Source organism: Bos indicus, chromosome 11 (assembly GCF_029378745.1).
Source record: "Bos indicus isolate NIAB-ARS_2022 breed Sahiwal x Tharparkar chromosome 11, NIAB-ARS_B.indTharparkar_mat_pri_1.0, whole genome shotgun sequence".
NCBI classification, from domain to species: Eukaryota; Metazoa; Chordata; class Mammalia; order Artiodactyla; family Bovidae; genus Bos; species Bos indicus.
Genome location: NC_091770.1, coordinates 94,391,413 through 94,418,208, shown reverse-complemented (window position 1 = coordinate 94,418,208; position 26,796 = coordinate 94,391,413). Strand labels below are relative to the sequence as shown.

The 26,796-nt window shown below is 43.8% G+C and overlaps 1 protein-coding gene across 8 annotated transcripts in view; it reads left to right on the top strand.

Annotated features, from left to right (window-relative positions):
* The window catches only part of DENND1A (DENN domain containing 1A), a 531,199-nt gene that overhangs the window by 322,801 nt on the left and 181,602 nt on the right, over positions 1-26,796 (top strand). For all 8 annotated transcript variants that reach the window (XM_070798129.1, XM_070798130.1, XM_070798128.1 and 5 more), the window contains exons 11-12: positions 757-802; positions 25,521-25,622. In XM_070798129.1, coding sequence (XP_070654230.1) covers positions 757-802; positions 25,521-25,622 — 148 coding nt within the window. The remainder of the gene's footprint in view (positions 1-756; positions 803-25,520; positions 25,623-26,796) is intronic.

Below are 26,796 nucleotides of genomic sequence, written 5' to 3'. Positions count from 1 at the left end.
ATAATGATAATGTGTATGTGTGTGCACCTGAAATCAAGGGAAATGAATCCGTGATGCCCAGGTTTTAAAGCCCTTGGAGCTGGATTCTCACCTCCTGCTCAGTCACTAACTAAGGGAATCCATTGCTCTGGAAATGAAGCACTTTGAAAAGGTTTTTTGAATTACAGTATCATCAGATGGCATGTGTGCAATTGGGTTGAAGATGCTTACTGTCTGTGATATTCTCTGTCCAGTTAGAATAGACAGATCACATCTTTTGATGGCAGAAGGAAATAGCAAATAAAAAAAAAATCATTCCTCTTTGAAGCACATTATGCCCTCCATCTGACATTGCTAATTGCTTTATCTGTTGTAATCATGGCCACAGTGGTTCCCATTTGTACCAGGAACCATACTGGTCACTCAGTGTGTATTTTCTCATTCTGGTAGCAAGCTGGCAGTTAGATTCCAAAATGCCATTTTAAAGATAAGGCAACTGAGGCTATGCAATCAGGTGCCTACTATTTAGGGACTAACGCCAAGGTCAGCACTCTTCCCGCCCCTCATACTGCTTCCAAGGCTGCCTGCCTTTTGAAATCCTTCCTAAGTTTCTAGGCTTGGGAACAAAATGTCATATTAGGATTTTTGTTGTGAAAGGAAATGTAACTGTGCATACGTTTATTAAAACAGTTTTTCTCCAAATAGTGAACCATCTGTAATTTTCTGTCAGAAGCAACAGACATTAAAGCAGCTGTGTGTCTCTGTTTCTCTTCACAGTGCTCCTATGCCCTACCTCATAGGAATCCATTTAAGTTTAATGGAGGTAAGTTGACTTCTCTCCTCCCCGGATCTCTCTACTTGTGGTTTTGTTTGCTTCATGGCAGTGGAAGAGATGCAGTCTCTGGATTCACAGTGCTACACATGGGAGTGTGTCAGAGCAACACCTCGTGCACAGAGCTGGGCGTTCAGCTTAGACCCTTTCCACTGGGCTCTTGTTTCCAGTGTTTTTCCACTTTGTTTGGAGATTGTCAGTTTTCATGGGTGAGGGAGTGAAGTTCAAAGAGGCAGGAGGAAAGGGTTCTTCAAGAGTTTGAATGAGGGAAGGAAAATGATTCACTTTTCAAAATGATGTTTATTATAAATCACTGCCACTATATTACATTTTTCTCTGTAGAAAATGTGGTATAGAAAATATATAGAAGTATAAAGAGGAAAATTAAAATTATCCACAGTATCATTATTCCAGATTCATCTGTTAGCATTTTATTATTCTTCGTCCTTGTCTTTATTCTGTGAATATATATTTTCTATAAATGTATTTAGCTGATATGGTATAAAATTTTATGTCTTTATTTTATTTAATATTATGGCATGGGGATTTCTGCATTTTTGTCTACTGTCAGTAATAATTTTTAATTTGCTACCTGTCCTTCCAACTGTTTGAATATGCCACAGCATAACCATTTTCCCTTACTGTTGGACACTTATGCTGTTTATAATTTTTCACTATTATAAATAGCATTTCAGTGAACATCTTTATGCATAAGGCTTAATCTGCATCTTGACTTACTTCCTTAGCATAGAACCCCTAAAGTAGAAATGCTTGGTCAAAGCTATGAATCTAAGGACAGATTGCTTTCTGCATGGCTGTACTGAGTAGATAGCAATTCTTTTAAAGGACTTTTCTGTGCTTTTGTCAGTGTTGCTGGTTTGTCGACATGAACCCTAAGCTTTTCCCTCCTCGGGAGAGAGCTGAATTTGCACTGGAGCAAAATAGGACAGGAGGCAGGGGACTTGGCTGTTTTGCACAGGAGACAAGCTCTCAGAGGGAAAAGCTGAAGCCATGTCCGTCTGCGATGATGCTTTGCATGGCTTAAAGGAAGTGCCGCTTCTCTTCTTCTGTTCCCTTCATTTCACGTCGACGAGGACCACCTGCTTCTTCACTGTTGCACACTGTGCTATTGTGCTTACGAAAATGAAACAAGTTGGTTATCGAAAAACCTGTTTGTTTGACATTGAGAATCTTGATCAAAATAGACCACAGAAATCTGCTCAAATTTCTAATTTGACAGGACGGCCATGTGGCTCCTACATTCTGTTAACAGTTCCTCCTTGTCATCACCCAGCCCTGAACACATACAGTACACAGTTTATGGACTATCTTGGATGGTGTATTTAGATCAGATTGAAGAGATTTCTTCTGTGTTTTACCTTTGTTTGTCAAGTTTGGGGGTGTATTCAAAGCTCCTGTGTGAAAAATTGAAAGTGAATACTTGCTAATAGACCTTTCGTGCCAATTGTTGTACAGTTGGAAACACTAATCTAAAGACCATTTGGTCTATCAGCATCCACAGCTCTTTCCTGCCTCTTCTGCCTTCCGGACTGTTCCAGCACGGATTTTTTCCGACTGCTTTTCATGGTCCTTTACCTTAAGCATTATCAGGTTTCCAGTCTTGGCTTGCTTTTCTTCTCTATATACCCTCTGGCCATCTTTTTAAAGGTTTTTTGCTTTTGCTACCAAGGTGATGTCCATGACTCCCAGCTGTGATTCTAACACTGACATGCCTCTCTCTGAACTCACAGCCCAGAGTTGCAAGTCCCAATTGAAGGTCACCGAGATGTACTATCGATGTCTCAAATTCAGTCTTCCCCAAACCCTGTATTATCTGTACATACACACCCATTGAGCTCCTTCAGTCCCCTTCCGCTGTCCCTGGTCCCTGTGAGTGGCACCACTGGCTGAAAAGCCACAAGGGAACACTGAGCGTGGCTGAGCGTCTGCTTCCTTATTCTTTCTACTCAGTCACAAAGTCTCTGACATGTCTCTCCCTCGGTTCCTTTCTCACTGCCTTTATAGATGTTTTACTTTGCTTTTTTAGATTTTTGCAAAGCCTTGTTTTTCATTCAAAAATCTAAATCAAGGCCTCTGTGTTCCACACATTTTGCTAGGTCATAGAGGTATGCAGATGAGTATGAAATTCAACCCCTGTCAAACATGTAGGGGCTGCCCTCTACCTGGTCGCTCTGAGCTCAGTAGCCCGCCTTCCAGCCGCCTCTGCCACACCCCTGGGTCTGCTCATCTCCCTGCTGCTGTCAAGCCTTCTGTCTGCTCACTGTCTCCTGATAGCCAGGGTTCTGGCTGGTCCCTAACACCCCCACATCCCTGTGCCCCCCCTGCACGCTAAGCTTCCTCTTCGCCAGCTGTTTGAGAGGCCTCCCATTTGACTGTTGCCTTTGCTTACTCTGCCTCTTGCCCAGGATGACAGCTATTGGCTTCCCTGTCCTCTCCATCAGCCCTAGGAGCAGGGGCTCTTTGGGAACAAGGACAATGCTTTGTTCACTGTGGTGTCCTCAGTACCCAGCAGGATGCCCAACAGGTGCCTTCTGAAAAGAAGGATGGAGTAAGTGCATGGAAACCTGGAATTCAGAACACACTTAGAGCCCTCCAAAAGGTGTTGCTGTTTTCAGGGCACTGCTGCTAAGTCGCTTCAGTTGTGTCCGACTCGGTGCGACCCCACAGACGGCAGCCCACCAGGCTCCCCCATCCCTGGGATTCTCCAGGCAAGAACACTGGAGTGGGTTGCCATTTCCTTCTCCAGTGCATGAAAGTGCAAAGGGAAAGTGAAGTCATTCAGTCGTGTCCGACTCTTCACAACCCCATGGACTGCAGCCTACCGGGCTCCTCCGTCCATGGGATTTTCCAGGCAAGGGTACAGGAGTGCGGTGCCATTGCCTTCTCCTTTCAGGGAACCCAGCACTGTAATTTTACTTAAAGATGGAAGGAGTCAAATTTTTTTTTTTTTTTTTACTTTTCATATGATTGTAGTAATTGAAAACAAGGGGGGGGGGGGTTTGGTAATAAAACATGCAGTGCACAACATGCATAATTTTGGAGCTAAAACTTGAGACAGAGTTTTGCACTTAGGTGAATGGTTCCAAGTTCACTCTCCTCAGCTTTTGAAGGGTTTTAAATGAGAAGGTTTGGGAAGCACTGGCCAAGATAAATCTTAGCCCTGTTGATTTAAATTAGGGAGGAGTTTGCCATGCTGTACTGATACGTGGTCAGAACTGAAAGAAAAACCAAAATAGTAGTTGACCCACTCTTGAAGCCAGCTGAGACACTGTCAAACAAAACAGCGTTGCCCACATGTGTGAGGCAGCTGTGAACTCCCAAGTCAAGAGATGTAGTCTCCTGATCTCCCCTGGATTTCAGTTCAGACTCGGAGTGCTCTAGTCGTGCTTTTTGATCGCACTGATCTGGTTCTATTATACCTTCAAATGAGAGAGATGCTTCCCTGAGACTTCTTCCAAGAACTGTGGGCTATAATGCTTGGGGTGGAGCATGTACCTGGGCCCAAAGGAAAGCTCTTTCAGGAAGGAGCTAGGCAGGGCCCGTCTCCTCTTGCACACTAGTTTTCTTACTGGCAATTCAGCAAAAGGCTTATTTTTTACTGTCTTGTTATTTTTTCTTGAAAGCTATAGGCACCTTATTATGCCTTTGCATATGTGCCAGAATTTTTTAAACTTCAAATGAATGTGGCAGATGTTCATAAAAGTTTAGAAAAAGCTACCATAGGAAGACTTTTTAACCATTTTTATGACACTCAAATTTGTTGCACAAAAAGAAATATAAATTATAACCTAGTGTTCTCATTTGAAAAAAGGTTATTTGGGGAGAAGATTTAATTCCAGCCTTCATGCTCTTACAGGGTAAGAGCTGGTAACATAGTCACCTAGAAGAGTCTGCCTTCCTTCTAAAGTGACAAGTTTCTAGCTGATCCTCATTCTTATCCCTCCACTGCCTTTTTATATCCTTTCTCTCGTTTAAGCAAACACTAATTTGAGGCTGGTGGTAAGTTAGCGGGATAGCCAAGGGTATTGGCATAGACCTAGTTTCTTCTTGGAGAGAATGATCCTGTTAGCTGGCTAGGAAATACCAAAACGTGGCCAGATTACACAGAAACTATTTCCCTTCATTCCCTCGACCTCAGTTGAGTGCAGGAGATGCTCTGCGGCTCCCGCTCTGTGCCAGGTCTGGTAGTGGGGTGCCAGATCAGGTCTGGTAGGTGTGTTCCTTCTCCTTTTGTGATAAGTGAAGATCTTCCTTTCCAAGCCTCACCAACAGTGCTCTGTATGCAGGCCTCAGAGCGTGAGGAATGCATGCAGAAGGTGGTTTGTTTTATTTTTGTGTTTTTAATTCCTGGTGGTGGAATGGTCAAGAAGCAGGAAAGAAAAGTGATAGCAGTGACGCAGTGCAGACAGAGGCTCAGGTTAGCCTGAAGGTGAAGCTCCCCTTTGCACAGAGGCAGAAAAATGTGTCAGTGGGAATGGGCCGTGGGTTCTGGCTTTCCTGCTCCCTCCTTGTTTGATCTTGGGCAAGGCGATGGACCTCTGCACCTGTTTTCTCGCCTGTAAAATAGGGGCAGTGGCATGAGTTCAATGAAGGTTAGCAGCCATTGCTGTTTTTATTTCCTTAGTGGCCTTAAAGCCATTTATGTTGAGTTGATGGCTTTGAAATTGTGTTTTAGGGACTCATGGGTTCCAGGGATTATCATTTTCATTCCCTAGGGAAAGAATTTCAGTAGAATTGGCTTGTACCCGCCCTATTTTCTCCTGGTCAACAGTGCTGGAGACACTGCTGGGGGTGGGAGTGGTACTTCATAAGAACTTGATAAATGGACTTCTAATTCCCTGCTTGACCATTCCCCTCAGTAGTAATGTCAGTGTTATTTTGTGTCTGTGTTTACTTTCTTCATCTATAGGGGTGGTTCAGTTCAGTTCAGTTCAGTCACTCAGTTGTGTCCAACTATTTGCAACACCATGAATTGCAGCACACCAGGCCTCCCTGTCCATCACCAACTCCCGGAGTTTACCCAAACTCATGTCCATCGAGTCGGTGATGCCATCCAGCCATCTCACCCTCTGTCGTCCCCTTCTCCTCCTGCCCTCAATCCCTCCCAGCATCAGAGTGTTTTCCAATGAGTCAACTCTTCGCCTGAGGGGGCCAAAGTATTGGAGTTTCAGCTTTAGCGTCAGTCCTTCCAAAGAACACCCAGGACTGGTCTCCTTTAAAATGGACAGGTTGGATCTCCTTGCAGTCCAAGGGACTCTCAAGAGTCTTCTCCAACACCGCAGTTCAAAAGCATCAATTCTTTGGCGCTCAGCTTTCTTCACAGTCCAACTCTCACATCCATACATGACCACAGGAAAAACCATAGCCTTGACTAGACAGACCTTTGTTGACAAAGTAATATCTCTGCTTTTTAATATGCTATCTAGGTTGGTCATAACTTTCTTTCCAAGGAGTCAGCATCTTTTAATTTCATGGCTGCAGTCACCATCTGCAGTGATTGTGGAGCCCAGAAGAATAAAGTCTGACACTGTTTCCACTGTTTCCCCATCTATTTGCCATGAAGTGATGGGACCAGATGCCATGATCTTCGTTTTCTGAACGTTGAGCTTTAAGCCAACTTTTCCACTCTCCTCTTTTACTTTCATCAAGAGGCTCTTTAGTTCTTCTTCACTTTCTGCCATAAGGGTGGTGTCATCTGCATATCTGAGGTGACTGATATTTCTCCCGGCAATCTTGATTCCAGCTTGTGCTTCTTCCAGCCCAGCATTTCTCATGATGTACTCTGCATATAAGTTAAATAAGCAGGGTGACAATATACAGCTTTGACATACTCCTTTTCCTATTTGGAACCAGTCTGTTGTTCCATATCCAGTTTTAACTGTTGCTTCCTGACCTTAGGGCCCATCTTTTAAGAGTGTGGTAAAGATTAAAGAAATGAGTTCCATGTATGTCCAGCGTATCCCAGTGTATGGCCTGTGGTCGGTACACGGTACGCAGCCCCTTCTATAGAAATGTTTGGAGAGCCTGATGTGTACTAGGCATTGTATTGCACTAGGGGTTCTATATAAAATGGTGAGTGTGACACACTCTGTGCCTGCAGAGTTTTGTCTGGAACAGAAGCAGACAAGGAGAAAGTAAATGGAGGGAGTTTGAGAAGCTGAAGGCTCTGCTAGAGAAGACAGCAAACTGAGCCTTGAGGGCTCTGCTTCTCCGAGGAAAGGAATGCCTGAATGGAAACTGAGCAGAGCCTTGAGGGCTCTGCTTCTCCGAGGAAAGGAATGCCTGAATGGAAACTGAGCAGATAAATTTGTCTTCCACCAAGGGGACAGGGAGCATCATATACAGAGATTTACAGTGTAGATCATGGCATTTCCCAGGAGGTCTGAACAGTCCATTGTCTGGCAGGAGCATGGAGCTGAAGTAGGGAGAGGATTGCTGAGGGAGGCAGGCCAGGGCCAGGCCATCCAGGGCCTTGTAAGCCGTGTTAAAGAGTCTCAACTTTATAGGGCAGTGGGGAGCCATTGAAGGGTGTAAATAGGGGAGGGACATGGTCAGGCCACCTCCTCCTGGGCTCTTAGAAACACGGTCCTTCCATATAAAATGTTTGGAAATGGCTTAACCAAGTTAATAAAGTAGAGTGATATTTGTAAAGATCAAGGTAATTCTTAAGTATATTACACACAACAACCATATATATAAAATTCAGATGTTATTGTCCCAAACCCAAGCTTCTGAACCATGATAGAGATGTTTATAGCGAAGACTTTCTTTGCAGTTTTAAGCACATTTTTTTACTAGATTTTTGTTTCCTCTCTGTTTCCAACTACTTTCTATGAATTAGATAATTTTTCTACAGCTCAAATTTGAGAGGATAAATTTAGGATATATACTAAGTACTAGTTCCAGGTGGTAGGAACAGGGGGAGTGACACCCGGGTACCAAGTTCATAAGGCCTCTTCCTACCTCTCCCACTAATGCAATTTCAAGACACATGTGATGTGGGCACAAGGAGACAGGCCCAGCCCACAGCTTACCTCTCTTCCTCACCATCTTTTATGTGCGAAGGTTTCTCTGGAGCACATGGAAGCCTGGTTTTGCAAATGCACTGAATGCTTGGGACAGCACTGAGACACCACTCCATGGACAGCATCCCAGTCCACATTTGAAATGCCTCTTCTTGATTGCTAGGACCCAGATCTGGTATTTGTCTATGTCTGTAGTGGTTTGACTGTGAAGCTTTCACACAAAATAACAGGATTTACTTATTTACAGACAAGGAAAAATAACTTTTATGCCCCTTTACCTCGCAGAGAACTTGAATATCTGTCAACTGAATTGGCACCATTTTAACTAGTTTTTTTCTTTTCATTTTTCTCTGGCATAGGAAGTCTTTAATCCTTTGTTCATTTTTTTAATGTTTATTTTTTAAAAGTTTCATGGTGAGTGTTAGAAGAATATTTCTTGTTTACCATTGTACCGTTTTGCTTCGTCATAGGACGCCACAGGTAGACAGTAGTCAGATATAGTTTTCCCTTGTTAATATTGTGATTCATGCAGAAACTCTGAGCCATAACTATATGCAGGTATAGGTGGTGGTTGTGCATCTGTCCTCACAAGAATTGAGACACTGTATGTGAGATCTGTTTGTTAGTGATGAGTAATCATAGCCCTGCTTTATAAAAAGGTGATATTTGCCTGAAAAATTCCACCTGGTAATTCCAGTCATAGGCTCATGGAAAGAACTTTAGCAAGAAAGGGAGAGGCCCTCCCATTGGGAAGGAGCTACCGTCTTTTGTGTCTTTCTCGACACCACACACAGCGCTGGGTGCTCCACCTGTTCTCACTTCTGCACATCCTAAGAATCTCTCTGCCAAGGAGGAGATATCCGTATTTGCAAACGGGGAAGCTGAGGCTCAGAGAGAGAAAATAATTTGCATCCAGTTTCCCTGCTTTGATGGACTTGTCAAACCCCAGAGCCCCTGGGTGAGGCTGTATAGATTACCCCAGCCCTGGGCATACAGGCTCTCACCTTTGCCTGAGCTTCTCCCTCTCAGGGAGGCTTCCAGGCCACGTGCTGGAGATTGCGGCAAGGGGAAAGGAGGGGTGACGTTTGCCAGCCTCATATTTCTCCAGAAGAAAGCTCTGAGTACACTTGTGACTAGAGCTGGTTACTTAGCCTCTCCAATCTCCATTCTCTCATCAGTGAAATTAAGATCATATTATCCATCTCAGAGAGTTGTGAGAACTAATTGATATAATGGATGTGAAGAGCTTTTTCTAAAAAATTCTACCAAACATTATTCCTCATAGTGAGTACTATAAAAATAAGAGGCAAAGTTTAGATCAATGAATCCCTAATGCTTGCTTAATTATATAAAAAGAAAAAGAATTGGCCAGTAGCTTGGTCTTGCTAGAATTTCCTTAGCATGCTGTTATCAAGCAAAATCATCACATGTGAATCTGTCACATCCAGAGCATTCAGAGCAAAATTAGAGCCTGAAGAATGTTCTGGATTTCACCCGATGAATTTCCTCTAGAAGCTCTCTCCTCCTCATGGCATCTGCTTTTAAAATGAGTGTGGTTCTTAAATGTCACTTATCTTAATGTTGGAATTAGTTAATATAAAGCAACTTAAATCTAGTAGTAATTTATGTAATCAAAGGGAACAAGTACTTCTGGCTGATTTAAGTATCTCTTGCAGTCAGTACATTTTCAGTCTAATTTGTTGTGACTGAAATGTTCTCTTGTGAGATGACATAGCCCTCTGTTATAGATCAGAAAAACTGAGTAATTTATTAGGGAGGATCCCAGTAGAAAATGCAAAACCATCATTGACGCTTTTGTTTTCCAACTTTCCTGTCATCCCTTAGCCAGTCAATTTAGCAATGTTGAAACTGACTTCAAAGAAAACCTAAGTTTCTAAATTGTTACTAAAAGAACTTTTCCAAATTTCTATCAGATTAAGATAAAGAGCAGCATGCAGGAAACTATGGAACAGAGTAGAAAGAATTCTTGGCCTCTAGAGTTATGGAGGCCTGGCTTCAAATTCTAGCTCCACCGCTACTAGGCGACTTGAAACATGCTCCTTTGTTTAAAGGAGAAGTCAGGTTAGCAGAAGGAAACACAGTTTGAGTTTGACCACTTTGTACAAAACTACTATTATGGTATCCTCTGAAGAGATGCCTGTTGAAAATATTTAATAATAATATCACCCATTGAATGATGTTCTACTAATATACATGGCACTTGAGCCATGTAATTTTTAATTGTCACACCTTTGAGAGGGATGCTCCTATTTTGCAGATGGGGATTAAAGGTGCCTCTTTGAGCTTCAGACTCCTTGCTTGTAAAATGGGTAGATTCTCCACTTCATAGGAACTTTTTAATGAGGAGTAAATTAGAAAATTGGTACCTGACGCGTTGTAGGCGCCAAATAAATGGAAGTGATTATCAGTATATGTGTAGAACTGGTAAATGTTCTTTAAAATAAGCTGAGACGTCTACCTAAGGTTAGCTCTGCCCTCTTTTTCAGCCTCATTTTGTACTTTTTACTGAGTGACTTTTTCTAAATTTCATTAGCTTAAAGGCACTCTCAACCAAACACAGCCACGTGGGACTGGTGCCTTCTTTTCATAAACTCCTTGCAAGTGATTAGGGGCAGGGCCATCATGGGTGCTTAGAGACCAGCATATGATGATTGAAGAGCAGTACCCTTGGTCAGCCCAGTCAAATCCCACTTGGAATCAGAGCACATGTGGTTTTGTTTAACACCATGCTCAGCAGACTCACGGTACAGGTTTGTGACCATCAGACATTTGTTGCTGATATGTGAGGTCACCACAGTAGGGGTGTTTGTCAACCAAATTAAACTTCCCCTTAATGACCTAAAATAATTGATTCAGAAGGCCTTTAAATGGACCATGGAAATGTGTAAGCAAGCTGAAATCTGGCATTTTATGCAAGAATTATTGCATATTGTTTTGTTTGTCTTTGTTTTGCTTTTGTTGGAAAAAATGTGGGTGGACCAAGGGTTTTAGGAGACAGGCAGTGACCAGTGACAGGAGTTTGAATCCCAGCTCCACTATTTGTCCTGCTTGGGCAACTCACTGAGCATCTGTGCATGTATGCCATAACATCTTCATCTGCAAAACGGGGTCACCTGCCTTAAAATGATGACAGTTAGAAATAATACGGCTGAAGTTCTATGCACATCAGTAGGCCCTCACTCAAAGGTACTGCTATTATTAATAAAGCATTTCCAGTGGGCATCTCTGAAGAAGAGGGCTTAATAATAATTTTGTACAGAGTGGTCACACTGTAATATAATAACTCTACCTTCTTTTCCCCCTACTAAACCAATTTCTCCATTAAACTGCTTTCTCTACTAAACTTAAAACTTATCTATAGAGGAAAGTATGACTAAAATTGAAGCCTATAAACCTCTGTCTACATATAGTCTGATTCTTAGCTGATTTCAAAATGAATTTAAAGTTGAGCATTTAAAATACAGGCCTGTTAGACTACAAAAGAAGTGGGGCTTTTTTTTTTTTTTTTGCTTATTGGGTTCAGACATTCAGGACCTGAGCTCATGCCTTTGCAGGTAACGAATGAGGCCACTGGATTATGTCTGTTTAGAAACAGAGGCATGGGCTCAGAGCTTTTCCTAAATAGAATCAACAGTGGCTCTTAAGTTGGACATTATCAACATCCCACAGCATGTTTTTTCTGTCCTGCCTAAAACCCTTTCTTCCATAAACCCAAATATCTGACAAAAACGAAAACCTGCAGACTGGGCCTGCCTAGACTCCTAGACACGTTCTTAACCAAACAGAGTATCTATTAAATCCTGGTGCCTAGGAGTCAATTGTTTTAAAGGATGCAGTCATAATAAATTTATATCCTGCCTCTTCAGCATTTCATTGAAAGTATTTTGTACTGACCGAATGGGTTAAATTATGAAGCTTGATAAGTACATATGCACATTACCCATCCTTAGCTTTAGAAGGGAAAAAAAAGGAAGAAAAAGATAGCTATGATTTTGGAAGTCATCCCAATTTTTAAAAATAAGAGAATTTGGACATTTTGGCATATGGGGTTTTTTAAATGAAATTTCATGGAACTGAAAACAGTCAATTTTAGGTTTCCAAAAATTGTTTTGATTTTCATTGGTATAAATTTGCTGCACATGGTTTTAGGGAAGTTCTGAGAGATGCATTTGGGACTTCGGGGTTGATTTTTTTTTTTTTTTTTTTTTGAGATTTGTGATTTATTTTTAAAAGGTGATTTTTTTTTTTTTAACTCAAAGTATGGATTGAAGGAGATCAGAGTTTCATTTCTAGGACAGTTTTTGGTAATGACATCGTTAAGCGTTTCCGAGCAACTGGACTTGGGGCTGAACTATCGGGCATCATTTCAGCACCGTTTGGACGCAGCACAGCAGATCCCTCTCCCAGCTTCTCGAAGTTAGAGTCTCGAGGCCAAGTGGTTCGGGCTGTTCCATTAGCAGCAGCTGCTGGTGATAAGCACTGTGAGAGTCACCTGTGTAGGGTCAGACTTATTGTACATCAAGGTTCAGCAGTGTCGGAAGAGCGGGAAGATGCCCAGGAGGGGGCTCCAGGCCACCTGCTGTGTGAGGATCAAAGGGTTGAAAGGTCAGAGGGCACAGCTCCCTTAACCATATCTGTCTGTGCAATAGCTATTTCAGATTGTAAATCTTGGCGATTTCATTAAGTCCTCCTGGCTGCTACTGGGGCATTGAAATAATAAAATTTTATATCTGTTGCCTTTCCTGCCTCTGGCAGCCAGGCTGATACATTCTGTGCAAAATGGGGCATCTTTATGAAAACCTTTTCCGGAATGATCAGAGCAGTCTTAAGCCTCAAATGAGGAAGCTGGGGTTCACAGGACCTCATCCTCTGAAAATGTTTTTTAAAAAGAAAAAAATCACACAAACCATTTAGCGGCCTTTGGGATTTTTGTAGCACCTCTCTTGTGATAAGCTGGTCCCAAAATATTGCCTATTGCTAAATGGTTAATCTTACACACAGGAGGAAAGGTGAGCTTTCTCAGTGCTTCTGTTTATTAAATAGCCCCTGTTCTAATGACGACAGGGTCCTTTCTTTTGGCAACCCCAAGCAACTCTACAGATACTTCCCACTCGGCAGACCTTTCGGGTGTTTTTAGAGACATGTCTCCTAAATATGATTTTCCAAATATTTTTCCTAGATCTTAAAGTTGTTATGGACCTTTAGGGCTCCTTGGCTCTTGGGCAAGACAAATCACAGTAATGGCTGCCCCTTTACTGCCCATATGTTTAAGACCCCCTGTCGTTTGTTTGAAAAGTTAAGAGATTTTCACAGTGAAGGTGCCATTTCTGAAATTTAAAGTGTTCCTTTTCACCGGGAGATAAGTTCACTCTGATTAAGTCCGTAATTCTCACTAAGCCATGTTTATGGGGGCAATAAACAATGTTTCAGCATGCTTGTTAAATTGGGTTTCCAACCTCTCCACTCTTTAAAAATTGACATTTCAAATAAAAGGCAGGTGGAGATGGGAGTCCAGGTTTGCTGTGGTTAGTGATGAATGAATGATGGCAAGTGGCAGTTGTGTGGGAGGAAGGAGGCCCTCTTCTCTGAAAGGGCGACCCCAAACCATTCTGGGGCTAGAGAATCATCATCCCCTTAAACCCCAAGTGAAACTCTTAAATTTAAGTTACATCATTTCAAATTGGATGGATACTATTTTGAAATACTGCTGGATGCATTAAGCTCATTATTTAATTTTCACAAGTCTGTTCTTTAGAGGTAATGGCTTTGCTTTACAGATGATGAAATTTGGGCACAGAAAGGTTAAGTAACTCATCCAGAGTCATACAGCTAATGATTAGTAGGACAAGAATTCAAACCAAATTATTTTGTTGTGTGAAGTGTTTTAGTGTGTACAAAGAAAAATGATACTGGCCCTGCTTTTCGGTTCTGTTTTTTATTATATATCTAGCCTCTGATAAATATATCCATGGAGGTTACAAAAGAAATATGTGACCTATGTGAATGTCCTCAGTATTTGGTAAACTAGAGAAGGAGAGGAGGCCCCACAGAGAGGACAAGAGGACCAGGCTTTGGGGATTGGCAGTCCAGAGCTCAAATCCTGGCTCTGCTATTTCTCAGGACCTGGGACAAGAGCTTCATTTTCTCTTCTGTGAGATGCGAATAATAATACCTATTCCATGAGGTTGCTTTGAGGATCAAATGAAATCATGTGTTTTTTTTAAATGTAGTGTTTTCGAACTCTACAATATTTTATAGATGACAGTGGTGGTATTACCTTGTATGTAAATATAGTATAGTTAAAAGAGTTACTTTAAGGGAAAAGTGACAGGTACACATGAATTAATTAGAAACATCACTAATCAAGTGTTAATTGGGGAGCCAAATCTGTGTTGCCCACTATACTTGCTTAGGACCAGAGAAGGCCACTTGCTGTGGGAACAGAAATAGGAAGGTTTTGTAGAAGAGCAGAGTGTTGCAGGATGAAGATAATCCATGGTGATCCATGTCTTGGCCATCTTCATGTCTTTCCAGGTGCTCTTCCACCTCATCTCTTGTTTGCATTTTGCAGTGGAGGTGAACGGTGTTGATACCTTCCTCGTCCTCTTTTTACAAATGAGGAAACTGAGTTTCTAGCAGTAGGAAGGGTGTTTCAGTTTGGGGTAAAACCTCAGCTGTGTCATAGATGTACATGGACTCACGCCTCCATTCTGGTGGAACAGAGGAAAGGCCAGGGGGGATGGTGGTGCTGTGTTCGGTGGACTTCTAAAGTGAGCTGCAGAGCTGGCAAAACCAAAGTCTTAGAAGGAGGCGGGTCAGCACTGACTGAGCTTCTGCTATGTGGCTGGCCCTCTATGAAGCTCATGCCCTACCATGACTTCTTTTAACAAACCTGAAGGTGAGCATCAAGTCCCAGTTTCACAGATAAGGAAATTGTTGCTGGAGGAGGAAAAGGGCCTTGCCTAAAAAAGCTGCCTGGCTGGTGAGTGAGTGAGCCAGGATACCAACCTTGAGAGTCTGCAGCTGTAGCCCATGACCATCCTGAGGAGGCAGCTGGGCAGGCTCTGTGTGAATGGAGATATTTCACCAAAGTGAGGTCTTTTCTACCTCCTATGACTGTGCCTTTTCTTAGGCTTATTGATTATAGTTTACTCCCTCTCCCCACACCCCAACACAAGTAGGCTGGGAACCTCTTGAGTTTAGAGATCACCTTTTAGTCATGCATTGAGTTGACATGACTAACAAAATGTATGAATGAATGGGTGAATGAATGAATGTCCAATGGATGGGTGGTCAGAAAAGGAGGAGAAGCCCATTGGAGAAATAGCCCCTTTGCTGACCTGGGTTGAAAAATCTCTTGAATTTTTTTTAATGAGAATCAGTGCTTATTACCTTGTGAGGAGAGGATTTGGCCTGAGCTGTGAGGTGCTTCCACACTTCCCTCCCCTGCCAAGTTTCTGTTTCTGTTTAAAGCACCCTGGGAAATTCCAGCAGTGTTTTCAGGGGTCCTCTGAACTGCCGGACTCAGATTTTTAATTTTGTGGAGCAGGAAGGAGCAAATCAGTGACTCCTGGCTCCAAAGGAAAAACCACTACGTTTATCAACGGCTTGGCAGCTCAGTGACCTTTGGGGCCAGAGGAAGGGAAGGAAAATGTCGCTCTTCCCTCCACGTGTATCTGAGATTTCAGGAGGGAATAGAGAATTTAGAATACCTGAATATTTGCCTTTCTTCTTCCTGTCCTTTCCACTTTCCCTCTAATTTCTCTTTCCCTTCCTCCTAGGAGGCCAGCAGCTCCCCATGCTGTTCTTTGTTATGTTCTCATATACATGCGCATGTATTTGAGTACATTTGATATGGGCTGTATAGTGGAAGGAATACTGGCATGGAGAACCCAAATTCAGATCCTTTCTCTGACAAACGCTATTTGGGAGAACATGAGCAAACTATTAATCTCTTTAGCCTCAGTGTCCTCATCCATCCAAATGGGTACAGCATTCCATAGCAAACCCTTTCCCTTGAAAATTTTAATGGTGTCTGGACCAGCCATCAAGCTGCTTGATTCCTCTTGTGTGTCCCTGACAAACATCTGTTAAATTACAATTGCTCAATATGTTTGTGATGGAAGCAGTGTCAGAGCAGTTAGCAAGATACACTGGGTAATACAGAGTTTTTGATGTTCATCTGAGTTCAGTGTTATCTCCACTGCTGCTAAGCCGTGGACTTTGGACAAATTATTTTGCCTCTCTGACCCTGCATTTCCTCATTTCTGCACAAGCGTGTCATGAGGCAGCGTGCACGCTCAGTCGTTTCTGACTCTTTGTGACCCCTTGGACAGTAGCCCGCCAGTCTCCTCTGCCCATGGAATTTTCCAGCAAGAATACTGGAGTGGGTTGCCATTTTCTACTCCAGAGATCTTCCTGATCCAGGGATTGAACCGCGTCCCGTGTGTCTCCTGCACTGGTGGGCAAATTCTTTACCACTGTGCCTCCTCCACAGGGTGTCATGAGGATTGCATTAAATGGTACATGTAAGGGTTGGGCCACAGGAGGAACACATCACCTAGGAGCTCTTTTTGTTGTTCTGGGAGTCAGTCATCCCATCCATCCATCTGATGGATGCAGAGTTAACACAGTCCCTGTTCCTGTGCAGGCCCCTGTAAAGTTAGCTCTGCCTCAGCCCACACGTAACCAGCCTTTAAGAGGTGACGGTGTGAAGTCCAGCAGTAGTTGTTTAGGATAAAGTTTAGATTGGTGAACTATTAATATGCAGATTTTGGTTCAGTTTTAACCATATTCCGTACCTTTCAAAACTTAAAAAAGGAAAGAAAGCTGCCGAGAAGTTATACCTAAGTGAGACATAAACTGCAATGCCAGGAGCCATATCAGCTGTGCCTTTCTCAAACAGAAACGAATACTGGATTTTCCACATAGTGCCAAAGCAAAGTACTTTGTGGGCTTGATAATGCTTTGATTTAAGAGGATGGATGCATCCTCTTGAAGCAAAGTGTCTTTGCAGGAAGTCGGTCTAGACCTGTCCCCTTTGCTTGGTGGTCTAGATGCTGGTGTCAGAGGTGCTGTCTCAGTCGCTGGTCAGCCATCAGAGAGGAGACTGCTTACAAGCCTCAGGGGTCCCTCCAGCAGGGAGAAGGCCTGCCTGTAGCCAAGACCAGCATCCTAGGCAGATGGGAACTTGGTCACATAGGTATAAAATAAATGTTTCTTTTTTTTTTTCCTTTTTACTTAATCCTGTCACAATCCTGTGTAGCACATGGTCAGGGCCCCATTTTATAGAGAAAGAAACTGAGGTTCAACTATGTTTAAATAACCTGCTGTAGGTCCTGTAAGTAGGAATTAAAGAAGGTTAAACCCAAAGTCCAATCTGACCCCTACTCAGTCCTGTTACTCTCCCAAAGCAGGCTGACTCAGGACTGCACAGGTCTCTTGGGAGGTACCCAATAGTATTGTTGCTTTTCTCCTCACTGGAGAAGGGGCCAGGGCTGACTGAAAAAGCCATAGGTGTCTAGGAGGGGTCTACCTTTGCAAACAAATTTTCTGACAGTGAGATGTAGTTTACATTGCATCCTTTTTATTTGTAGAATTATTACTGTACTGCTTTCATAGTAACAATAGGCAATACCCAGTGCTTATTATATGCCAGACACTATTATAGGTACTATACGTATATTAACGCATTTAACCACCACCACAATCCAGTGAAGTCTATATTATTTGCTTTTTGTAAACATTTTGCTGAAGTATGAGATTTATAGGAGGTGTACACTCATCTGAAGTGTAGAGCAAGATGAGTTATTTTAAAGCAGCTATTTTAAAGTTATTTTAGAGCACCACCAGATCAACTACAAGCCCCCGAAGCCCCTCTTGTACCCCCTTGTCATTCTCCCTCTAACCCAAGGGTAATGATTGTCCTGGGTGTCAGGACTATTTTAATCTCATCAGACATATGAGGAAACTGAGGCACAGAGAGGTTAAAGGGTTTGCCCAAGAACTGGTGGAGTTGGGACTTGGACTTGGGCAATTCAGGCTCCAGAGAATACGCTCATGTCCTCAGGGAAAGAAGACATAGCCAGGAAAAGAACAATAGGTTGGAGTAGTTTTTAATGGCATAAAATCATAATAGTGGAGTCATTGGCCTTTTCCTTTGGTCTGAAAATCAGTTGTTCACAGTCATACAGTCTTGGAATTCTAGTCTTACTTTCAAATTGCAAGGATAGAAACTTGCTTTTGAGAGCCTTCCATTTATTACACTTATTGCAACCAGATGCTGTGTTAAATTCTTTACATGTATTATCCCACAAGGGGCTTTCCTAGTGATTCAGATGGTAAAGAATCCACCTACAATGCAGGAGATGTGGGTTCAGTCCCTGGGTTGGGAACATGCCCTGGAGGAGGGCATGGCAACCCACTCCAGTATTCCTACCTGGAGAATCCCCATGGACAGAGGAGCCTGGCGGACTACAGTCCATGGGGTTGCACAGAGTCAGACACGACTGAGCAACTAAGCACAGCACAGCACATTATCCCCCTTAAACCACCACACACTGCTGGAGAGTAGGTAGTATTATCCCCATTTTATAGATGAGAAAACAGACTCAGTAAAGAACTGAAGGTACGCAGTTGCAGAGGCAAGACTTGAAGCTGGCTGTCTCATTCTAGAACCCACATCTTAGCTACCATGGTAATGCCTATCTTACTTTCTTTGTCAACTGTGAATTAATTCTACATGAATTAGTCGTGATAATTTTACACGTTTATTGTTGTTGTCATTATTGTTGCTATTCCCATCACACTTCCTGTGCAGACTCATACTGAGCTTACATTGTCCACTGGGGCTCACACTGACATCTGTACCAGGCCTGCCTCCCGGTAGAGTGGGCCCGGCAACAGTATTTCACTCATTCTTCGGTTAATCAGCAATTGCCCTGTGTCAGGCACCATCCTGGGCACTGGAGTTGAAAAGATAAGGAAGACGTAGCTCTGCCCTGATGATGGTCCTGGTGGAAGGACAGCAGAAAAGATTCACCATGCCCTGGCTCATGGATTCCATACATGCCACCTCACCGACCCACCCTCCCCACAGCCTCCATCCAAGTTAAGGACCCTAGTGCTCAGCTGAGGCAGCAGAGATGGACCTGGGCCCCTGCTCATCAAGGTCTAGAACCAGCTTCTTTGCTCCACCTCCAGCCCCCAGCTTCATCACCAGGGAAGCAGCACATGCTCTTGACCATTCTTTGGATGCTCTGCATTACCTGACCAGTGCAAATCCTTGCTCTTCATTTTATGACCTGATTCTAAGTCCTGCCTTTTGTCCCTCCCTGCCCAATGCCCTCCCTAGATAAACAGGGTCATCCCTATCTGTGTGAAAGATTGCTGTGGTTTGAACAGGTTCAGCTGATACTTTATATTTTAGCCGGCCTTGGGGAGGACCCATTGTTTTCACACAATCAACTTTAGAAAGTAAGGTTCAGTGAAATCTCGACTAGAGAAGATCCACTGAAGGTAGAGTGGTTCTCAAGTGGACCCCACTTTTGTGTCGGGAAGAATATCAGGGGCATTGGACTCTATATTTATCCTAGGAGGGTATGAGTAGAAAAAAAGTTTTAAAAATCCTAGGCTAGACAAAAAAAGGAAGGAGACTGGGAGCCAAACACAGCTGCAAATCAGAATGTACATTGTTGGTAGCTCAGGGCAGAATTACCTTTCCATGTGGCGTTTGGTCACCATCATTCATACGTTGTTATTTTTCATGGTCTACTGTGGTTTTCAGAGAAGGCGATGGCACCCCACTCCAGTACTTTTGCCTGGAAAATCCCATGGATGGAGGAGCCTGGTAGGCTGCAGTCCATGGGGTCGCTGAGAGTCAGACTCGACTGAGCGACTTCACTTTCACTTTTCACTTTCATGCATTGGAGAAGGAAATGGCAACCCACTCCAGTGTTCTTGCCTGGAGAATCCCAGGGACGGTGGAGCCTGGTGGGTTTCCGTCTATGGGGTCGCACAGAGTCAGACACGACTGAAGTGACTTAACAGCAGCAGCAGCAGCATTGTGGTTTTATTCTGTATTCTGGACATAGCATTAATGTGTTTATCAACTCATTGTGTTATAACTTATGCACAACAAATGACCCATTTAAAGTGTACAATTCAATGAATTCTGAATTTTATATACTACCAATAAAGATATAGAATATTTTCATCACCCTCAAAAGACCATTTAATTTACATTTCGTCTTGAGCTTCTCATGTGCCTGTCATTAGTCTAAGTGCTTTGGAAATGTTAGCCCATTTGATCCTCATCACAAGTGTGAGATGTAGGCACTGTTTATAGAGGAGAAAACTGAGGTGCAGAGAGGTGAAGTGAAACGTGCAAGTTTACACAGCTGGCGAGTGGTGGCGCTGAGTGAGAGCTCAGACACACTGGCTTCGGACCCCGTGCTCCTCATGTCTAGGCTCTGTTGCCTCTCCTTCATTCATGTGTTCATTCAGAAACTGCCTGCTGTGGGCCAGATACTGGGGTAGGAGCCGAAAGTTCAGAGATCTGTTTTGGTGGCCCCAAGAAGCCCACACACCAGAGAAGGGATCAAATGCCTGGATTAATACTCTAGATGGATGTATTATTCTGGTTGTGGGAGTAAACCACAGGCTCACATGAGGAAAGGCAAACTGCTCCCTCAAGCCCTCTGGGGTAAGGTTAGCCAGGCTTCGCTGAGGCTCTGAGAGGAAGAGGTGACAGGCAGGAGAGCCACTGTTGGCTGAATTCCTCTGTGGACGTCCTGGGAATCTTGCTAACTCTGTGTACATTTGCTTATCTAATCCTCACGAGAACTCTGTGAGGTGGGTACTACCATGATCCCCATCTAAAACCTGGAGAATTTATGAGGCTGAATCTGTGTCTGCTCAGGTTCCCCTGACCACCTCGCATGCTGTGATTTTTTTTCCCCTTTCTTGTCCTGAAAAACAGAGGTCATATTTCTATCACAAAACATAAAGGGAAAGACATTTTTGATTAACAGTATTTATGGGAAGATGCCATTTTTGTGTGTTTCTCTGTGCAAGAAATGCCATTTGGAAAGCCGGTGTGCATGTCAGTATCTTTTTTTTTTTTTTTTCATTCTGAGAAAAAGCCTATAGAGTCTGGTGGGGGGAGGGTTTGCAGCTGGCAGGAGCTTTGGCATATGTTGTAACTAAAAAGAGAGGGAATGTGTTGGTGGGACGAGCTACCGGAGAGCTGTCTCGGTGTGCTGTGGTACTAGTAAGTGTTTTAATTGGGTAGGGTTTTTGGAGGACTATTTTGACATCTGCTCGTGTCTTTGCTGATTTTTCTTCACTTAGAGTAGGAAACACAAGCTGTGGATAAAATGACTTTAAAATAATTGGAAGTAAAGATATCTCTCTCAAAGTTGAATTTGAGAGGGACACTCTTTAAGAAGTGGAAAGGAAATTCCACTTCGAGGAATCCATCCTAAAGCATAGGCTTCATGCCTACAGATTTCTCAACAATATTTATAATATTTTCTTAAAAACTAGAAATAGTCAATAAAAGGGGCTTGATTGGGTTTGTTTCTAGGAAGTGGAACATTTTGTAGCAATTAGCAATGATCTTCACAAAGCTTTTAATGAAGTGAAATGTTGCTTATATTGTAATAAATGAGAAAATCAGAAAGAAACATTATGAATTGCTTCAACTGTGGTTTTAAAAGGAGGTATTGGGACAGAGAGTTATGGAAGGAAATACACCAAAATGTTATCTCCAAGAGGAGGATTAGGGTAACCACAGTTTTCTTCTTTGAACTTCTTTGTCTTTCCAATTTTTTTTAAACATATGTATTTTGTTCACTTTTTATTTTGTATTGGGGTGTAGGTGCTTAACAGTGCTGTGATAGTTTCAAGTGAATAGCAAAGGGACTCAGCCATATATATACATTTTACATACGTAATTTTTATGATACAAAAGACAGGGGTCCTTTTGCATAAGAGGAAGCAAGCCCTGAGAGTGCTGGTGTAGCTGCATGCCCTATGTAGATACTTGTTCTGAAGTCTGAGCAGCTGATTTGAGGACGTCTTCAGAAAGAGTCATTCTGAGTTTAAAAGTCAGCTCTGTCACTCCTTGTCTGTGTGATTTGGACCAGTTTCTTTGACCCCTCTGAGCCTCCTCCTTTGATATTGCCCTCATAGCATAGTCAGGGTTAAAGGCAGGCATACAGTAATGGCCCAGTTTCCTTCTCCATCAGCACTACCCACCCCACCCCCCAGCTTAAGAGGTTTTGTGGGTTTTGTTTTGTTTTTTGCCTTTTTTCCTCTTGTTTCCTTGAGCCTTTCAAGGATAGGGCACCATCCGGCCAAGCTGGCCTCCGATTCTTTCCTTGGGAACATGAGCTTCAGGAAGGCCCTTGAGTCCATGCCAGCCCCTTTGGAAGAGGCCTTGCCACCAGGAGGGCAGCATTGTCCTATGAGAGGAAACTGTGCCGACCCAGCTCCTCCTGGAGCCTGGTGCACAAGCATTTTGGTTACTAAGGGGACCCTGGCCTGCTAAGTCAGAAAAAAGGGCCAGGTTTTTTCCTCTTCTTCAGCCTACTGCCATTGTTCAAAAAGTAAACACTCCACACAGCTTAAGCAGCAAGTCCTCCAGCCAGGAGTGGGAAGAAATCAAAAGCCTGCTCCAGCCCAGCCATGGAGAGCCTACAAGGGCTGGTCTGTGCTGCGGGGCCCCCCTGGGAACGCAGAAACAACACCCGATCCTGGTCCAGTATCAACAGCCTTGTCGCTGGGCCTTTCAGCCCAGGCTTCTCTCCAGTGGCCAGGCCTCTTGCCCCCATCTGTTTGGGGCTCTCTGGAGCTCTTTGGAGGTCAGATGAGGCAAAATTAGTGATTGTGGGGTGCAGCAGCCTGGAGTCCCTGGCTAAGTTCTGGAGCCCCCCATGACCCCTTCTCCCTTTCTGTGTCCAGTGCCAGGGTCTCTGCCTTTGAAGTGAGAGCCCAGCAGTTACCAGAAGGGACCAGAGGATTTTTGCCCTTAGGTCATTGCCACTATAGTTTCCAAACTGGGGTCGTGGCTGATGTGTATATTATAATAGCAATAATAAAAGCTACTATAAGGCTACTGTGTGCCCAGTGCTATGCGCACACCACCTCCAGTCCTCACAGCAGTCCACAAGGAAGAGGGCTAAGAGGGATAGTCACAGTTACCTTCTTGATTTTACAGATGAAGGGGCCAATTAGTAACCATATAACCTTGAGCAAGCCCCTTCACCTCTCTAAGGCTCAGTTTCTCATCTATAAAATGGTGACCGCTCATCTCCAGCTACTGCTGAGAATGAAAGAATCTGTGTGCAAGTGCTTTGTGAGCTCTAAAATGTGATGTAAGTGAAAAAGGTTCTGACTGAGGCTGTTTTTGTCACTCCCTGCTTGTGCACTGCTAACTATTTAACCTGTTAGATTGCAAAGTAAGGCAGCTAAGGAGCTCCGGACAGTTCCTCATGAGTCTTAATGTTCTCAACTGTAAAACGGGATTGTGCTTTGTAAAATAATAGTTATCAATGTTGCTTGCTGCTAGCTTTTTACTCTGTGAATAAAGCAGTCAGTTAATATGAGCTTTGGGGTTTGGAAGAAAAAATAAACCTCCAAGTAGGCAATCTTGTCCCTCCCCTGTGGCTCTCCGCCCACAGGAAGCATTTAGTAAATGTATGAAATGATTGATAGGTTTGTGGACTAGCCCCTGAAGAAGTCAACAGCAGCCGAAATTTGAGGCTGCTGGTCTTGTTGAGTGGAAGAGTTCCAGGACCCTGCCCTCTGGGAGTATTGTTTCAACTCTAGGAGGCTTCTGACCAGCATGGCTCCATCCTCCTGCTGAGAAAAATCTCAAAATGTTTACTTAGGTACCAAAGTCTGTCCTCGAGGCTGGGATTTGAGGCAACAAACATCAACCAATATTAACGAGCGCTTACCAGGTGCCAATCATTTTGTTGAGTGCTGGTTATTATGCAGTGCTGAACCAAACTGATGAGCCCCTGAGGGAACTCACACCCCAACAGGGGGAGGCAGGCAGGCCAAGGGGTGCTAGGGCTCAGAGCAACAAGCATGGCAGAATTTGGTTTCTCTGGGGGTGTCTGAGAACAAGGAGGCTAAAGTGCCGTGCAAGAGCACAGGCTGTGTAGGTGGCCACTGCTGCGTTACCTCTGCCACTCACCTCACCTCTCTGAACCTCATTTTCCTCAAGTTACCTAACATGAAGATAATAGGGTACACTTTGCAAGGATTGATAAAAAATTAGTAAGTAAAGCATAGAACATGTGCTAGTGAGCATCTATTACACTGTAATTGTTGTCCTTTTCCAGGGCATTAGCAAACAGGCTTTAGCAGCCGTTGGGACATCCAGCTCCATCACTAACCCATACAGTGCTCTGGGATGAATTAGGAAAGGGCATCTCCTCTCTCCCTCCACCAGCACCTACCCACGCCTTCAACTGATGCCTGTCAGCCAGCTCGTGGGTTGGCAGATCTCATCCTCAGCTTGGCTAGCAGGGCGTGCTGGGCAGTGCATACCTGCACAGTCATACCCGGTAGCACAGAGGTTGGCTGATGATGAAACTGACCCCTTCTACATAGGGTGACCACATAGCTCATCTTACGCTGCTGCCCTGGTATAATATATTCTTTCATATCCACAAGTGTCCCAGTTTGGACCACAAATTACAGGGTCTTTCTGCTTAATCAGGACAAAATGAAAGTTCCAGACTCTAAAGAAATGAGCTTTGATATATAATGGGGTAAGAAGATTGAAGGAGATTGGCAGTAGGAAGTAGGTGAGGGGAAGTAGAGGTGGATTCTAGCAGTGGGTAAATAATGTGATTGAAAACTAGCTTACTCATAGGCTTACACTTCTACAAACCATGGAGAGTTACTGCCGGCTGGTAGGCTCTTCGTTTCAGCAGACAGTCCCTTCATCCTCTCACCAAATATGAACACCTGGTAGGCACAAGCCTCCCTTACCCTTCCTGTTGTTATACCAGTAGAAGAATGGGTTATGGCCAGAACCTGAGAGCCATGATTCACTGGATTTTTGTGGAAAATGGAACCAAATTGAAAGTATGACCTTTCTACTTAATGTTTAAGAGAAATGTTAATATGTTAACACTAGGTTGTACAACGTATTCCATACCCAAGAATGCCAAGATCTGAGAGAGATGGCCAAGTAATCTTTGGTAAATGAGAAGAGATGGATGGAATGAGACTATAGTAAGAGCTAACTGTATATCTGAGTTCCTGGAGCCAGAGCTTTAGACTTCAGCTTCTTTTTTATTTTAACTTGAAAATATAGGGGAAAAAAGTAATGTTGGGGTGTAAAGATCTGTCCCCCTAGCTGTGTGACCCAGGGCATTTAACTTAGTCTCTGAAACCCTTTTCACTCCTGGGGGTTGGGGATAACCATAGAAACTCACAGAGTTTTTGTGATAGTTAGATGGTCTCACATGTTAACTGCTTGGCATTGCACCTGCCACAGAGTACACTTTGTCAGATGTCACTTTTCCTCCTCACTCCCCTTTCCCTGAGGAAGCCAGGGAAATGTCTGTGTCTTCGTGGCAGTTCGATGATTTTCTCTTCTGGATTTTTTCTTTTACTTGCAGAAAGTCAGAAGCATGGCCCTGGATGATGTCGTGATCCTGAATGTGGACACCAACACCCTGGAAACCCCCTTTGATGACCTCCAGAGCCTCCCAAATGATGTGGTGGGTAATGAGCTCTTGAGTTCTGACTCCTGGGAGCTCCTGCAGTGGCCGTGAACATGCCTTTGGGGAGGAGAAGAGGTAGAGACCGCTGTGGTTTTCCTGTGGCCTAGGAAGCACAGTTGGTTTCTGTTATGGCCTCTGGAACCTTTGTCTCAGTGAAGGAAGTTGGGAGGTGGTTCACTTTTTTAGTTTTGTATTGCTCTCATAACCCTCACCTGAAGTGACTCTAGGGTCTAGACAGCCTCTCTTCCTGGGGAGTTAGGGGGTCTTGCCATCCCCATTGCCACTGCCATGTCTAGAGAACAGAACAACCTCCCCAGGTAACCCCACCAAAGGCAGGCAGAAGGGCTTCAGTGTGAGCAATTTGGGGCACTTCAAGCCTACATTTTTTTCTTGTGCCATCGTCAAACCCAGCCATTTCCCATGTGGCAGAGTATCTGCTGCCGGTGTTCTGTATGTGGCTCCACGTGCCCTAAATCTATTTTTTTCTTAGTTACCTCAGGACTAGACAGAAGGTGTGCCTATTTAGGGGAAAGCAACTGGCTGCCACATTTGCCACACTGACACCTGACCATATACCTGAGAGCTGCCTTATGTGTGGCTTTTCGAAGTAGACCCAGTCTGCCCCATCATTCATACAAATGAGGAGGATTGGGGTCCCCTCAGAAGTACAGTTCTAATGTTTGTGGTTTAGTGTCCATGACTCTGCTTGAGAGAAAGTGTATAAAGTCATGCTGGCTTCCAGACTGGAAGGGGTGGGTGCTCCTAACCATGTGCACTATGCAGGTCTGGGTTTGCGTGGTGGCCAGTGGGCACTGCCCTGCATCACTGCCAGGAGTCCCAGTGGCCCTTGGGGGTTAGCTGCCTGGGAGAGGTTGCTGCTTGTTGATGAATGGTTGGCAGCAGGGTTTCAGACTCTGCTCTTAACTCGCTGCAAGGTTTTGGGGGGTCATTTGTAAGGATGAGTTACTTGTACCATAGTTGAACAGTGGTACAATTCACTGACTTTTACATGCTAAACACTCATCACTGACCTTCCATTTACGCTTCACACCTCTTGGAAGGTATTTGTCTCATCCTCACTTCACCCACAGAGCTAAAAAGAAGGGGAGCCATAGAAGTGAACCCAGCTCTGTCACTCCAGAGCCACCGGCCCCAGTGCCCCTCTAGGTGC